Source organism: Camponotus floridanus, unplaced genomic scaffold (genome assembly GCF_003227725.1).
Source record: "Camponotus floridanus strain SB8 unplaced genomic scaffold, Cflo_v7.5 scaffold5, whole genome shotgun sequence".
In the NCBI taxonomy this organism is placed as follows: domain Eukaryota; kingdom Metazoa; phylum Arthropoda; class Insecta; order Hymenoptera; family Formicidae; genus Camponotus; species Camponotus floridanus.
In genome coordinates this window covers 3,723,394-3,739,775 of record NW_020229658.1, presented here as the reverse complement: position 1 = coordinate 3,739,775, position 16,382 = coordinate 3,723,394, and the positions used below count along the sequence as shown (strand labels likewise).

Sequence of the window (16,382 nt, the reverse complement as noted above, 5' to 3'; positions counted from 1 at the left end):
GGCTTCATTAAGGTGCAATTTCATTGACGCTAGAAACCAGCGGCAAATCACTAGACTTTCTCTAGATATGGCGTCAATAAAATAAAGTTCAAACAGTTTCAACTTTTTCAGTGTGTAAAGGTGCGGCCTCATTGACGCTAAAAAGTAGCGTCAACCATTGGTTGAACAAAGAGGTAAGTATAGTTGCTTCATTGTTCAACCAATGGTTGACGCTACTTTTTAGCGTCAATGAGGCCGCATCTTAAAGCGGCCTTTTCATTAACGCTACTTTTTAGCGTCAATGAAATTGCACCTTAACAGTTGGCAGCCCTACGAGATAGGCTGTGCAGCACTGCGCGTATATAAAATAAATTTGAAATCGCTTCTAGCCTAACCATCTTCACGCAATCGACTTTATTTGAATTGCACGGCATCGCATCGAATTATGATGCAGCGCCGATTTGTTCGAACGTAATTCAGGACATCGCGATGTTGTATAAGCGTCGAATGAGCACGAATTGTCACGCAAATATGATAAATCACATCTACTCACCGTTCACCGGCTGTTCCACAGGCCGCTCCACTCATTCGCCTCGAGACGTCCCATTCCGATCTTGATGCACACGATATCATCAACGCGAACGCGCGACACTTTATTCGGCACTCCCGATATTCGCTCGCATCCGATAATCATCATCAAGGGCGCAAATAACGCGACGCGACTTCGCTCCATCTTCGCAATCGCGCTATCACTGAACTGTGAAAAATAGCTGTCGCGCACTTTCACCGACATATTATGAAAGTCGCGCGATCATCCTTGGACACTTTCGACGCTCTTTCACTCGCGATATTCGTTTAAAAACGGTTAAAAGACGCGAAAAATGCGGACGTACGACGATCCGTGTAACTGCGTATGACTCCGATTCACGTATGACGCGTATGACGTACTATGACGCGTATGACGTAGCAGTCACGCGCCAACATGGCGGCCGAACCAGTGCGCATTCGTTTCTGCACACTGGTTCGGCCGCCATGTTGGCGCGTGACTGCTACGTCATACGCGTCATACGTGAATCGGAATCATACGCAGTTACACGGATCGTCGTACGTCCGCATTTTTCGCGTCTTTTAACCGTTTTTAAACGAATATCGCGAGTGAAAGAGCGTCGAAAGTGTCCAAGGATGATCGCGCGACTTTCATAATATGTCGGTGAAAGTGCGCGACAGCTATTTTTCACAGTTCAGTGATAGCGCGATCGCGAAGATGGAGCGAAGTTGCGTCGCGTTATTTGCGCCCTTGATGATGATTATCGGATGCGAGCGAATATCGGGAGTGCCGAATAAAGTGTCGCGCGTTCGCGTTGATGATATCGTGTGCATCAAGATCGGAATGGGACGTCCCGAGGCGAGCGAGTGGAGCGGCCTGTGGAACAGCCGGTGAACGGTGAGTAGATGTGATTTATCATATTTGCGTGACAATTCGTGCTCATTCGACGCTTATACAGCATCGCGATGTCCCGAATTACGTTCGAACAAATCGGCGCCGCATCATAATTCGATGCGATACCGTGCAATTCAAATAAAGTCGATCGCGTGAAGATGGCTAGAAGCGATTTCAAATTTATTTTATATACGCGCAGTGCTGCATAGCCTATCTCGTAGGGCTGCCAACTGTTAAGGTGCAATTTCATTGACGCTAAAAAGTAGCGTCAATGAAAAGGCCGCTTTAAGATGCGGCCTCATTGACGCTAAAAAGTAGCGTCAACCATTGGTTGAACAAAGAGGTAAGTATACTTACCTCTTTGTTCAACCAATGGTTGACGCTACTTTTTAGCGTCAATGAGGCCGCACCTTTAGTCTTCTCTCTGATTTTGTCCACCTCATCTAGTTCGAATATGAACCATAGCACGGACATGAACCACATGTATCGTTACCGAGCGTAAAGACATAGTTCACTTTCTCAAGCGGCGCATCAGCACAATATGTGCGTTAAAGAGAGGTGGTCGCTCTTAGGTTTCTCTTTCTCCCTGGTTTAACCAATCGTTTAACCTACCGTGTCGAATGACCGCGTGTGATAAGACGATTACGTATTTGCATATAAAATTAATACCTGTTAATGTGTTCTAAAATTTGTGTATGCAATTATTAGTTAATTAATCCAAACTACATACTTTTAAAGAAAAATGGGTAAAGGACGGAAAAATAAGCCGAAAAAGAACTTTGCTGAAAAACGTCGTGAGAAACTAAAAGTATAATTAATAATCATTAATATCTGATCTTTATAAGAAATAAGAGATTATACAAAACTTGTAAACTATGAATATTTGATTAATAATTTTATTCTAAATATTGTGAAATTATAGTTTATACACACACACACATACTTATGTATTGTAAGATAAATTTAATGTAGATGTATAATATATATGTTATATTGTTTAACATTTTAAAATTCTTTTCTTATCTGATTTGATAGTAATTTAATGATAGATATTTGATAGTAATGTAAATTTAAAAAGTTATATCGATATATAATTAATATTTATAGAAAAAGGATGAATGGGATATTACTCCACATAGAAGCTATGCTGATATTATCAGGGAGAACCAAGATTTTGAAAATTATTATAAGACACAAGGAATAATTCCAGGAGACAAATGGGACGCGTTTATCAACACTATGAAGACCAATCTGCCAGTTGCTTTTCGTATTACTGGTTCAAAAGCTGAAGCTAAAGCCTTATTGGAGATAATTAAAAGTGATTTTTTTAAAGAAATCTTAAATGCAAATATGAATGGCGATAAGGAAGATTTTAACAGTGAAGTAAAGACTATATTACATAGTTTACCCTTTTATCCGGAAGAATTGGCATGGCAATTGCAATTAACTAGAAAAGATATTAGACGATCTGAAGCATATTTTAGACTGCATAATTTTCTTATTGCTGAAACTAACAATGGTAGTATCAGCAGACAGGAAGTAGTTAGTATGGTTCCTCCTTTAGTGTTGGATGTCAAGCCTTCGCACAAGGTATTTTTTTAAATCTGTTAAAATCGTTCGCAAGATGGGCAGAAAAATACATTAATTCTATTGATAGGTTCTTGATATGTGTGCAGCACCAGGATCCAAAACAGCGCAACTTATAGAAATGATACATGCAGATGAAGGAAATATTCCTCCAGGTAGCTGCTAATATAAATTAATTAAGTTTTAATTAATATAAATTAATAAGTTAATAAATTAATAAGTTAATAAGTTTTGTTGAAAAGAGAAATAAACATTGTATATAAGTAAACAATAAGCATTATTAAATATTTAAATGCTTATTTTAGAAGGTTTTGTAATAGCCAATGATCTTGACAATAATCGCTGCTACATGTTGGTGCATCAAGCTAAAAGACTAAACAGTCCAAACATCCTTATTACAAATCATGATTCATCTGTTATGCCTAATTTTATAATTACTAATCCAGATGGTACAAAAGATACATTAAAGTAGGTAATTCAAATTGTAATGAATGGTTATTTATATGTCAAATATTTTTATATATAAACTTTTTGTCTTTCGACAGATTTGATAGGATACTTGCAGATGTTCCATGTAGTGGTGATGGTACTATGAGAAAAAATCCGGATATATGGTGTAAATGGAGTCCTGCTAATGGCAATAATCTCCATGGGTAAAAACAAGCTTTAAATCAAACAATCTGCTTTAAATTTATAAATTGAATAATAATGCAGAAATTAATCTTAACTATTTTGCAGAATTCAATATAGAATAGCAAAACGTGGTTTAGAATTATTAATAGTTGGAGGAAGAATGGTATATTCTACATGTTCATTAAATCCAATAGAAAATGAAGCAGTGCTTCACAGGCTTCTTTGTGAAACTGGAGACTCAGTACAGTTAATTGATTGTAGAGACTTGGTACCAGGATTGTTATGTGACCCTGGTTAGTCTTAAAATAAATAATATTTAAAATATTTAAAAAAGGATATTTAAATTTCTTAAAATGTATATATGAAAATAATATATTTCAGGTGTTACACACTGGAAACCAGCATCTAAAAATTTACAATATTATAATACTTGGGACGATGTTCCAGAACAATGGCAGACTCAAGTACGACCAAAAATGTTTCCTCCACAAGTGGACGAAGCTTCCAAATTTCATCTTGAGCGTTGGTAAATACCAAGTAATTTAACAGATTAAATTATATCATTTTTATAGAATACATTTTTTATTTTGTCAATTATATAGTATGAGAATATTACCACATCATCAAGATACTGGAGGTTTTTTCGTGGCTGTATTGGAGAAAGTAAAATCTCTACCATGGGAAAATGAAGTCGATATTAAATCAGATATTAAACCAGAATATATATTAAACCAGAATGTGCAGAATTTAAGTGATAATGCAAACAAAGATGAACTCATTCCAAAAGAAGAAACTTCACGAAATGAGCTTTCAGAAAATGGAAAAAGAATATTAGAAGAAGAAAAGAAATCACGAGATCTACAAAGAAAACGAAGAAGGATTGTTGGTTACAGAGAAGATCCATTTGTTTTCTTCAAGGATGAGACAGAAGATGTATGGCAATCTATTAAGTGAGTTTGAATTTTTCTTCTTCATTAGTATATTTATTTTTTTTTATATTATATCTCATCTCTCAATATGTTTTCAGAGATTTTTATGGTATATCTGATGATTTGGATCCGCGATGTCTGTTAGTAAGATGTCATGAAGGAAAAAAGAAAAATATTTACTTTACATCACCTGCAATTCGTGACATAGTGATATCTAATGAAAATAAAGTCAAAATGATTAATACTGGCGTTAAAACTTTTGTGCGATGTGACAATAAAAATATGAATTGCGCCTTTAGACTTGCTCAAGAAGGAATGCAGAGTATCATTCATTATATAAGTGATAACAGAAAGCTTAAAATTTCGAAAGAAGATTTAATAATGCTTTTACAAAGTGATAATCCACATACACCACCTGAAATTGTAAAATTAAGTCCAGATACTCAAGAACGTCTCAAAGACTTCAGTAAATATAATAATCTTTTGTGTTTTTTTTTTTTACTTGTACACGATAATACACAAATATATACATGTATATTTGAAAAATATATTTAATTTTTAAGCAACTGGAAGTTGTATACTGTTATACAAAGAAGAGAAAACTGACAATATAAATCAGCTAAATCTTCAACTGGTTGGATGGAGAGGAATAATGTCTCTCAGAGCATACGTGCCTACTTGCGACGCGATTCACTATTTACGGCTTTTAGGAGCAGATTGTTCTAAATTTGGTATGTTTTGATATATGAATATAATACAGTATCATACTGTACGGAAGAGGACGATTATTTATATTGTAATTTTTTTTGCAGAGAAAAACAAATTCGAGGAAAATCGCGCAGCTGCATTAGTCGAAGACGCTAATAACGATATTGGAACTGAAGATTAATAAAAAAAATTGTAACGAGGAATGGTAATAATATAGAAGAAAGATATAGAAGAAAATCGATGACGCAGAAATGTCAGCCAGAACCGTTCATTACGATGTAATTATAACTTGTCGATTTTTTAAATTTCTTATATGTGTCCTTTTTACCATGTGCTACATTTAAATGAAATTCGAATTGTATTTTTTATTCAACTTGAATATTACTTTACTATTTGATCTAGTGATCACTGAGTGTTGATATTGGAATAATATGATATGAATATATTATGAATAAGTTAAATAAAAAATATGATTTGTAGGATAAAAATTTCGACAATGTAATGATGATAAAATGATTACTTTTACTGTCCATTTTCTATGAAATAACTTTTATGAAATTACATGCGATAAGCAGCTTTCCGTTTTCTAATTCCTATATAATGCATCTTGCCATAAAGTACAATACAAATTTTTCTTATAAATATGGCCGGATGCGAAGGAATCATTAATTCCGAAATTAACTGATGTTTTTATAACATCTAATATCACTACCTTTAATAATTGATGTAACCCTGCAAATGTCATGGATGTCATGCGATAACGATGTGAGAAAGAGTGAAACCTGTTAACAACTTCTAATATTTCTTGCCTTGACTTTCAGTCATCTTCCACAAATTCGCTTGATATAAGCGCGTCGTTTAAAATTTTAAACATTAGGATTTTCAACTTACAATTAAAATCTTTCAATATGGATCTCTACCAATATAAAGGACGGGTTTTGCTATAAAAATCATTTAAATATAAGTACAAATATAAAAAAAGCTGGACAGCTCATAACATATATATAAACTATAAAAAGAAAAAAATAAAAATTCTTCCTAAGACTTGTCGAATTTCTCCGTTGATTTCGAGGTTGATGCCTGATGCTAGTAATCCCTACCCGTTGGCGATGTTAACTTGCCGGTAAGATTTTGTGAATTAGATGGTGATTTCGAACCTAAAATCATATAAAAATTTCGAGTTTTATTAAAATTATATAAAATAGTATATATATATATATATATATATATATATATATATATATATATTCTGTTACTCTATATGAAACTATGGCTTTTTTTATACGTTTAAAAAAATTTTTTACATATATACATGTATATTCTCGTAAAGAGAGAAAGAGAGAACCTTTTTATTATGTTCATCGTAAAAATAGCCTATATAAATATTTTATTACATAAATAATATTGATCTTTATATTATTATAAATAATAGATTTTTCATTAAATTCAAGATATGTTAAAACTTACAACTTTTTCCAATCTTGCTTCGTGGATTATTTATACATGGATGTTCTCCCATGAGATGTTCTCTCCATTTGTTTTGATTGACCAAAGCCAAACAGAGAGGACAGCGTTCGTATCCCTCTATAGGTTCTAAAACAAGAATCAAGATCAAATTTCTGTCATATTTGATTTTCATTTATTGGTATTTGTAAATTGATTTCCAATATTGCAAATCAAGATAATAACGTAATGCAAATTCACATACTTGTGCATTTTTTATCTTGTCTATGATTTTCGAATGTATTTTCATGAACTGCCTGTTTACATGTTTCACATTTTACATAATTACTTCTCATATCACATTCATCTGTAAAAAAAGAGTCGATAGAATTTTCTACATGTATTAATATATATGTAATTCTACAATGAATGTAAATTGCAAATAACATTATTAGTTTTGTTTATCGTATTTTTTTTATCGTGTTATATTTTTGATTATTAAATGTCATTAAAATAAAATTTTCATGTACTTACTTAACAAATGTAGATTCAAGTAAGAAATTTCTACGACTTGCTTACATGCTTCACATTTTGTTAACATAGGACAAGTTCTCCAATAATGTATATTCAAACCTTCTTCAGAATAGACTTGACCTTTTGATAGACAAAATATGCACATCCTGACAAATAAAAGATGCGATGAATAAGAAATGTCAAAAAGTTTCATATCTATTACAAAATAACTTATGAATTTTAATTTGCATCGAATGCATACTTATCTCCCTTATGATCAATACTGTTCTCGGACGGAGACGTAATACTCGTTGAACTTCCGGTGCTTACAACCGGGCTCGATCTCGAAGGTGATTTAGTTAAATTAGTTACATTATTTTCTGTAGATTTAGTTCGCGTAGGCGTCGTTGTTGCTTTATGGGTGGATTCGGCTTCCTTTTTCCTCTGTAATCATTTGCATGCATAAATTCGAAATCTCGACTTTATATATTCGAGCCTACCTGAAGATCGATCAAATCGAATTCGTGGAAGAGCTGACGATATAGCAGATTTCGTCGAGTTATATCGTCATCAGGCGGCAATTGCTTTCGCACCAGTCGAGGATTGACCTTGTATACTAACACAAGAATCCTTTCGGAGACCTTCCGCACTGCCTCGGCTGGATGATGTAAACCGGAAGAACCTAATTCGGATAACGTCCGACAAGTCAGCCCGCTACAACAATTACAATACCTTATCAGAGTAATTGCGTATTAATATATGTGGTCTTGAGGAAAGACCTCTGAAAATCGAGTAGATCAAAATTTTAAAAATGACGCTTCGATAGCAGAGATCTAAGATTCCTCAAAACAGCTGGTAATTCTCATGCAGACTGAAACGTCCTAAGTATATTGTTCAGAATCACCTTTGCTTCTCCGTGGAAATGCCATGGCTCAGTATCAGTTGCTCCACCATCTCTAGTCTGCTTAGTGCTAGTCTTTGATGCGTGCTACTGTTGACGGGCCTAGTTAAATGCACCGGTATTATATGCAATTCTCGCACGCATTTGCAGTCTGCCATACTGAGGATTGTGTGCACTGCCATATTATGTATCCTAGGGGTGGTATCACCGGATTTTGTCAGAAGTTCCGGCAGCAAACGTTCGACACTTCTGGCGATCTCAGTTGAGGACACTCTGAATAAATTATCGATATATATAAAATATAAATCATTAGTTGAAAATATTGGAAGTTTATTATAATACATTAAGAGTAATTTTTTAATAAGAGGAGTTTACCTATCCGTGGCAAATTCAGCGAAGAAGATTCTGATAAGTTGTGCAGCTAAACTATATACGCTGAAGACTTTGTCTCTAAGAGCTCTGTGCAACAGTAGAATTGCTGCCCTGGCTGTTTTATTCGGAGAATGCTTCGATACTTCCGGATCGAACGTTTTTAATTCTTCCTTCAGTTGCATTAGTCCTTCCTCTTTATCCGTGAATTGCTTCGAATAAAATTTCTCCACCTGTATGCAACCGCTATTATTGTTCGCTTATTTAGAAATTATAGAAAACAGTTTTGATAATGTTTTTACCATGTCCATCCCGAAGACCGCGATAGGCAATGCAGCTTGTTTTTTCTCTCTATCGTTAAGTTTCGAGGTAACTTTGATCTCTGAGCTATCCAGGTGGCATTCTCTAGTGAATTCATTCGTATGTGAGCTAAAAAAAGATATTCAAGTGAAAAATTACATTAGTCTACTTCTATATCATCACAATATTTCAATGTTATCTTACTGTCTCAGAGCGGGAATGGTTCTTTCTTCATAAGCCTCGTAACTTGAGCGAAGAGCCGGGCCCGCTGATTTAGTTTTTCTCCTAAGAGATCCCTTGTTACAGTTGCTCTGCTTTTCATGGACCCCGTTCGTAGGACTATCGGTTACTTCTGAGAAACACGAAAATAAAATTTAATAGTATATAAGTTTTAAAAAGCTCAAAGTTTAAATTATATTAAAAGACAGAAAGAGAGAGAATCGCATGATATTCTTGAGTAAATTATACCAGGACTATTAGATTTCTGATGTAAAGGCGACACGGGCGGTTGATGTGCAGGACCAGTAGGTGACAAGGCACCATTACGATTAGGTGGTATAACTAATCTCGGGGGAGATGTGATGTCGTCGGGCAACGTCACTGTTTTCGAAGCACATGTGTCAGTCGATGTCTGTTCTGGCTCTGCCTCCACGCATGATAAATTATTTTTTTCTACAGGCTGTGTCATGTTTTTCATTATTATTATTGCAGAATTTTCACTAGAAGCGGATTTTGAAAAAGTTGCAAACGCTACTTACTCCGTGAACCTCGAGCAAGTTGTATATCTCCAACGATTGATAGACCTGCTGTCTGTATTGTTGAGCTTGAGCCTTTTTAGCCTTAGCCTTATCATAGTCTTCTAAAGCTATAGCATACTTCTTTTCCAATTCGTATTTGCCCAGTCGTTCCCCTGCTTTTCTTAAATTTTCCATTGCCACTTTCAATTTCGAAGCATATTCGAATCTTTCCTCTTCCACCGCCAGCAATTTTTTCGCTTCCATTTGCCTTATGATTTTGGCCACTTCGCGATCAACATACATTTCAAATGCTAGATCGTCGTAAGGTGAAATATAATGTGGATTATATGGAGCATCTCCCTGTCCGGTTAATTCTTGGCCGTAGGGCTCCCCAAGTATATTTATAGCAATAAGACCAACCTGATTGAAAAAAATAATTTTTAGATCTTTATTACAAAGAATTAAAGAAATATAAATATACATCTCTGTACTTTTCTAAATTTTCTTCTAAATTAACTTCTAATTTAATTTAGTTTATTTTATGCATTTTTATTAAACTATACTATATCTCTTTTTAAGTTTATTTTACAATTAACTATTAAATTCACAATTAACTCGTACCTGACAATAGGTGTTGTGCGCGTTACTGTGCGGTTTGTGTAGCCTGAGCTTCAATGATAGCGCTTCCGTTTCAGGAAGAGCCACGCTTTTCAACTCTCTGCTCTTATAAAGGGTCGATGCATTGTCGGATAGTGTAATGTAGCCCAGGTAACTGAAATCCGTTGAAGCGGATGCATTTTCTTCCCTCGTTGTCCAGATCTCCAACTTCTCAGCTGCAATTAAAATAAACGCTACAATACATTTCTTGAGGAAATTAATTTTATCGGAGCGTCAATAATTTTATCGGAAAAGATTTATCCCGTTGTAATCTCAGATTGAAAATTGACATGATTCTCTTGTCGCTCGGTACAGTTTCATTTCCGGTAGTAGGAACAGGCGAGCGAAAAAGGGAACGATGTAGCCTCAGGAAATTATGGCAGGCTTGTTAATTCAATTTTCATTGTCGGCAAATTGCTTTCTAACTAGAATGCCATTTTAACGGATAATAGCGACTTTAAGTGTTGATCTTTGTTTTTTTTAATGTTACATTTATCTAATTGTCAATAATTTTACTTATATTCGTAATATTCGTAATATATAATTTATCTTATATTTGTAAGTTTGTATTGTACATTATTAATAGAATTAATATTTCGCAATCTTATCTTAAATACCTTTTAGAACACTATAAATTAACAAATATAAGATTTTTCTGTCTCTGACAAAATAGAATTTTTCACATTTTTTATTCCAGCTCAAGATATTATCTTTTGCAATTAGTTACATTCACATGTACAAATCCTCTGTTTAATTTATATTTAAAATATTTATTTCAAAATCTAGTTCAATTTAATATTAATACAAGACATCTATTATTTTTCGAAAGTTAAATTTGATGACTTATTAGATAAATATTTTGAATAGCGGATAGCTTTTTAAAACGCACACTTACGTATAAGATATTGGTGAGCCAGAACTTGTATTCTCGTAAGTTTCGTGGGCCCATGAAGACGTAGAATCAGTTCCTGAGGATATGTGCAATTTCTTGCACTTTGCCAACCTCTTACCGTTGGCCCGTGAACATTAAGTTCTAGCGACGAATGCCTATCCTCCTCGCCTAAAAAATAAATTTTAAAATGCGATCCTAAATCCTAAAAATCACTTAGCTTTTCTAGGAAACTGCATATTACTCTAGAGAATTTTTTTTTCTATTATTTTAAATTTAATTTAAAAAAATAAATATATATATTATTATATAAATAAATAAATAAATAAATAAATATATATATATATATATATATATATATATATATTATAAATATATATAAATATAATATTATAAATATAAATATGTATATAATATTATAAATATATGTAAATATATGTAATATATGTTTCATATAAGTTACGTGAGAGGAAATAATAATTAACGAGATTAAAATGCACTGAAACTCTAGGGTAATTTGATTATCTTGATTATCTTGATTAATGGAGTCAAATAATTAAAGCACTAGGATTTTGTATAATAACTACAATAATAGTTAGTAAATATCTAGAGTTACGAGCATTCAATCAAAATGTCAATCCAAAGCCAAATGTCAATCAACTATACTTGATGTAGTTCTTACTATACGTTACTTAATTATTAACATATAGTTGCATGATGCCTAGATATATTGTTACTTAGTGCTCACATATTTTTTCGAATATTTCTTTTATCATTTTAATTAATTGTATTCACGTTTTCAGAATTTACAATTTTCCAAGCAGAAAAATCAGTATTTAATATATTATTATTTTTTCTCTTATTTTAAATACATTTTTTGAGGGGAATAGCGCAACATTTGACACGCAATACTGCAGTTTCGTGCGCAATTTATGATTGCATATTTAATAGAACGTGTCATTCCAGAATCGTACCACTCTGCATTTATATAATATTAATAATATATTTTTATAATTAATTCTGCAGTATAACAAAAAATTGCTTGCATCGATTAGACCGGAGACACGTGTCGAATAATATGTTTCGTCGCAAATTGAGGTAATCGCGGCTCATTGCGGCAGAAGAAATCAATGTATCAGAATATATGATGAGAGATAAGCATTAAAACACGGTAGTCTCTTGCCAAAATTCTCTCGTGCATTTAAAATAATTGAAGAGTTCAGAATCACATCAACTCGAGCCACAAAGCGTGAATTTCAGAACATAACGAGGAGAAAATTTGAAAAAATTCTACAATTTTATTGCAAATTGTTTCCTATAATTATTAATTGAACATACTAATTATAACTTTAACTAATTTTTATTGGACCACACATAATCACGAATCGCACTATTTTAATTATTGTAATAACTACTGCACTATCTGGAGAAAATAGCTAAATAGCAACTTTTTAGAATTATTATATCCATTTATATCCATCTGTTGTAAATTGTATCTGTTGAATTCAGCTCCTTGTAATGTTCAGCTCTTTTCCGACTCGAGGTTAGTATGCGGTTTATTTCGCAATTCTGGATCTGGTTGCCTTACTCGTGGCATAGACGACATTGAATCCGACTTTCCTGGGCATGTCGAGGGATGCTGATTGTGGCGAACGATAAAGCGAACGATGAATTAAACGACGGAAATATTATAGCACGAAGAATACGAACGAACGAACGGTAAGAAACACGGAGGGACACGTCAAAATCGAAAAGGCACAGCCATCTGCAAGCTCGATAAAGGGGGAGCTTGCAAGTTTCGCCCCGGCGCGCAGGCCACCCCACTTGTACATCCGGCCGCGGCGAAGCTTGCGACAGAACTGGCTTCGTACCTAGAACCACCCTCTCTATGCTCTGCTGGGTTAAGGGATTTTCCTTGTAAAAAGGCATGCGTATATTTGCAAATATACGTCTTTGCTATAAATATAACGCAAATATCGAAGACGTCATAATATTAATATATGGATAAATGGAAGCTTCCATATAATTGACGAATATAGTGTCTCTGAGAAGAGTAGAGTAAAAGAGAATCAGGAATTAAAATTTAATAAGTTTTTATTCTTTTCAGTTGTGAAAGGTCAAGGAGAGAGAGCGAGAGGAAGAGATCAATTTTGCGATTGAATTGCTCTTCGTTTTTTCCTATTTTTATCTCCATAATTTTAACTCGCGAGAAGTAATTCCGAATTAGAAATAAGTCGCTGTTTTCAGTCTCACGGAAGTTAAAATGATATATGTTTAAAATCCTTAATTAAAACTATATAATTTCTTTTAATTTTATATTTTTTTAATTACATCGCTAAGTAATTATATTAGATTTTAGAAAAATTAAAAATTTTTGTATTGCTAGTTTAAAAAAAAAAATAACATTTAATTTAACAGAAAAATTCATTTTTCAACTTATTTGAAATTTGAGGACATTATTTTGAAATAGTTTATTTTTAGTTTTATTAAATAAAATTTTTATTTCTTTTTATACATACAAATCTCAAGTTTAGGTTTTTTCAAAAATTAAATGTGTGAATTGATTGAGAAAGTTGTGATAATAGAGAATCTCTGAGATAAATAAAAGTTACTGCATGTTATAAAGTTTGTTTACTATATCAATGTTCACATCCTGGTTAATCTAGTCTATTCGCGTCTTGCATTCTATTCGAGTCGAAATATAGATTGTAATTTCGTAATGGATCAATAAATGGAGGCTGCGTGACGTCAGAGGGTGCGGCGAGGGTAGACGAGCCCACAAGAATCGTTATATACGCATGCTTCTTTTATCGTTTACGACCACGTGTAGAAGCACGTGCCTTAAAGTAGTTTCATTTTTCTGCGAAAATGTTCATATTGTAAAAACATCGCGTGAAAATATTCGCGTGACAGAAATGCCCGACATAATAACCTGTGTATACATCCAATCATTCATAACAATCAGACATTTATTAAGATATAATAATCAGTATAAATACAAGTCTTTTTTGTATTTCAATATAATATATTATATTTTAATAATATATTTAGAAACATATATATATATATTTTTAATATATACATATTTTTATATTCATACATATATTGGTCGTATTTAAATGCTTATGTAATGTAAAGTGTATCTAAAAGTTTAGTCAGTAAATTTGATGTTTGTGGAAAGATTTGAATTTTTCTTATTCCTAAGAAATAAGGAAAAATGTTCGATTTCATGTAGTAGCAAAGAGATATAGAAGATTCTTTGCAAACTGGAAAATCTCTGATCCACCAAATTTGGATTGACCATAGACTCTGTCAACGAATGTAATTGGAACTTCTCCTATTGTATAATTGAATTGCCTAGCCTTGATTATCATTTCCATTTGAAATGCATATCCTTTAGACATACATGATTGTATCAACTTTTCCAATACATCTTTTTTATAAAGCCTAGAAATTAGGAGATGAAAAATAATACAGAATCATTAAATCATTAGAATCATTAAATATCTTATATGAGTAGAAGTCTATGAAAAATTACCTGAAACTACCAGTCAAATCACTTGCGCCAGGTCTCAGCAAAAGCTGAGTTAGAAAATTTGCACCTCTACTGACTAATTTCCTCTTGAAATCCCAGCCATAAACACCACCACCTTGTATATATCTTGTACCACTAACTATATCTAAGTTGAGATATCGTTGTAGCTCCACCATTTTTGGAATAAATTTTGGCTGAAAAGTAAAGACTTTCTCATGAAAATATGCTCGTACTATATAAATTGTTCTTATTAATATAACTGTATTTATCATAATAAAACATACATGATGAGACAAATCAGAATCCATAATAACAATAAAGTTGCCTGTTGCATATTTAATTCCATGCATGTAAGCAGTTCCCAATCCTAATTTCTTCTCTCTAGGTTTTAACACTATTTTATCCTCGCCATAAACCCGTTGCAATTGCTTAGCCATATCCAGAGTACCATCTGGTGAACCGTCATCTATCACGATAATTTCATAGGCAAGTTCGCTGTAATATTTTAAGATTTTTGCTTAATAACTGTTTTCAATTTTAATACATTTGTGTCTTTATCTATTGATTTTTATTGATATTAATGACATGTTGTTTCTATTTGTTTTAAGGTTATGGAGTTATCTACCTCTCTTCCATATATTTCACAATAAGCCATATTATTATCGGTAAATTGTCCACTTCATTATAAGTAGGAAGTAGAATCGAATATTTATCATTTTTGCACAGTTCTTTTATATCCCTTTTCATCTGATCTTTATTTACCATTTTGACAGCTAATTTCAAAAGATACTGTAACAGCTGTAACAACAAAAATTTTTGACAGTTGGTCAGAGTGATTTAGCTTGTGAAGATGCGTTCGGAAATTCTACCTTGGGGTAAAGTAATGTTTAATTGACCAATCAAGACAAAGAAATCTTTGCTTCTGATTGGTTAATTAAAAGCTACTTTATTCGGAGTAGAATTTCTGAACTCACTTTCACTATAGATGCGCATGTTGATCGCAGCGACATCTTACTCATTTTCAAACTTTCGATTTTCGGAACAATTAACTGCATCTTCTCTTTTGCAAGGTATTATTTTTATATATATTATATATATTTTTTCTATTTAAGACTACAATGTTTAAAATTATGAACAAAAATACATTTTATTCAATCTGAAACATTTAAATAATAGTATTTTCGAGTAAAGCAAGCTCGCTCTGAGAGCGTCATAAATTTCGCTTTAGGTTACTAGAAGTACTTGAATTATTAAATTGATTAAGGAAATATTTCAAGTAAGTAATTAATCACGATAAAGAATCTTGTGTTTTAAAGTCAAAATAATATCAAATTAACAGAGATATATTTTATATCATACATTTTATATCATATTAATATATTTGTATTAATCAGATTGAAAATCTATATTCGATCGATCATAATACATTACATGGGTTTAATCGCTTTTAGAGTAATTAAATTCGTTTCATTTATAAACTCTATAAATTTAATCAAGAAGTGATATTGAAAAGTGTATATTAATAATATCTGTACGAATGAAGTGGCATAAGATATAATGTTTCTGGATATAAAATTATGTTAATGCTCTAAAATAATGTATTATTTCATAAATAAAATATAAATAAATAAAAAAAAACATATTTTTTTTTAAATAAAATATAATATATTTACGTTGCCACTTTTTATATACGGTATAGTATTCAAAATATTTTACACTTTGTCGATTAAAATAAAATGAAAGAATTAAAAACATATACGA

At 32.5% G+C, this 16,382-nt stretch overlaps 3 protein-coding genes across 4 annotated transcripts; 1 reads left to right on the top strand and 2 right to left on the bottom strand.

Moving 5' to 3' along the window:
• Positions 1-2,004: 2,004 nt before the first annotated feature.
• Positions 2,005-5,929, top strand: LOC105258017 (tRNA (cytosine(34)-C(5))-methyltransferase). Its single transcript, XM_011269055.3, has 11 exons — positions 2,005-2,228; positions 2,528-3,010; positions 3,078-3,162; positions 3,313-3,475; positions 3,553-3,660; positions 3,746-3,933; positions 4,022-4,166; positions 4,243-4,590; positions 4,668-5,035; positions 5,133-5,300; positions 5,382-5,929. The coding sequence occupies exons 1-11, from the start codon at positions 2,163-2,165 to the stop codon at positions 5,456-5,458; spliced, it is 2,199 nt and encodes a 732-aa protein (XP_011267357.1). The 5' UTR covers positions 2,005-2,162; the 3' UTR covers positions 5,459-5,929.
• A 314-nt stretch (positions 5,930-6,243) lies between these two features.
• Positions 6,244-12,934, bottom strand: LOC105258018 (centrosomal protein of 104 kDa). 2 transcript variants are annotated; one of them, XM_020029618.2, is made up of 15 exons: positions 12,675-12,934; positions 11,093-11,257; positions 10,162-10,373; positions 9,562-9,960; positions 9,272-9,482; positions 9,008-9,155; positions 8,806-8,932; positions 8,510-8,736; positions 8,138-8,407; positions 7,734-7,965; positions 7,496-7,677; positions 7,255-7,400; positions 6,986-7,087; positions 6,745-6,870; positions 6,244-6,434 (listed from the first exon to the last, which is right to left on the bottom strand). In XM_020029618.2, the coding sequence occupies exons 1-15, from the start codon at positions 12,712-12,714 to the stop codon at positions 6,364-6,366; spliced, it is 2,658 nt and encodes an 885-aa protein (XP_019885177.1). In that variant the 5' UTR covers positions 12,715-12,934; the 3' UTR covers positions 6,244-6,363. The 2 variants fall into 2 exon arrangements, with proteins under 2 accessions (XP_019885177.1, XP_011267358.1); XM_011269056.3 differs by having other exon boundaries at positions 7,734-7,947.
• A 1,251-nt stretch (positions 12,935-14,185) lies between these two features.
• LOC105258016 (probable dolichol-phosphate mannosyltransferase) lies at positions 14,186-15,441 on the bottom strand. The gene is made up of 4 exons (XM_011269054.3): positions 15,247-15,441; positions 14,906-15,116; positions 14,625-14,815; positions 14,186-14,533 (listed from the first exon to the last, which is right to left on the bottom strand). Exons 1-4 carry the CDS (start codon positions 15,384-15,386, stop codon positions 14,314-14,316), a joined length of 762 nt encoding a protein of 253 aa, XP_011267356.1. The 5' UTR covers positions 15,387-15,441; the 3' UTR covers positions 14,186-14,313.
• Between the last annotated feature and the right edge of the window lie 941 nt (positions 15,442-16,382).

Bases quoted from the DNA above. Each gene is read 5' to 3' on its own strand.
- LOC105258017 (XM_011269055.3), top strand. From the start codon at position 2,163: ATGGGTAAAGGACGGAAAAATAAGCCGAAAAAGAACTTTGCTGAAAAA. The intron at 2,229-2,527 runs GTATAATTAATA...TAATATTTATAG, and splicing joins AACGTCGTGAGAAACTAAAA to AAAAAGGATGAATGGGATAT. The intron at 5,036-5,132 runs GTAAATATAATA...TTAATTTTTAAG, and splicing joins AGAACGTCTCAAAGACTTCA to CAACTGGAAGTTGTATACTG.
- LOC105258018 (XM_020029618.2), bottom strand. From the start codon at position 12,714: ATGCCCAGGAAAGTCGGATTCAATGTCGTCTATGCCACGA. The intron at 11,258-12,674 runs GTAAGGCAACCA...TTTATTTTTTAG, and splicing joins CAATGTCGTCTATGCCACGA to GCGAGGAGGATAGGCATTCG. The intron at 6,435-6,744 runs GTAAGTTTTAAC...ATATGATTTTAG, and splicing joins AAGCAAGATTGGAAAAAGTT to GTTCGAAATCACCATCTAAT.
- LOC105258016 (XM_011269054.3), bottom strand. From the start codon at position 15,386: ATGGTAAATAAAGATCAGATGAAAAGGGATATAAAAGAACTGTGCAAA. The intron at 15,117-15,246 runs GTAGATAACTCC...AAAATATTACAG, and splicing joins GTGAAATATATGGAAGAGAG to CGAACTTGCCTATGAAATTA. The intron at 14,816-14,905 runs GTATGTTTTATT...TTTACTTTTCAG, and splicing joins ATTCTGATTTGTCTCATCAT to CCAAAATTTATTCCAAAAAT.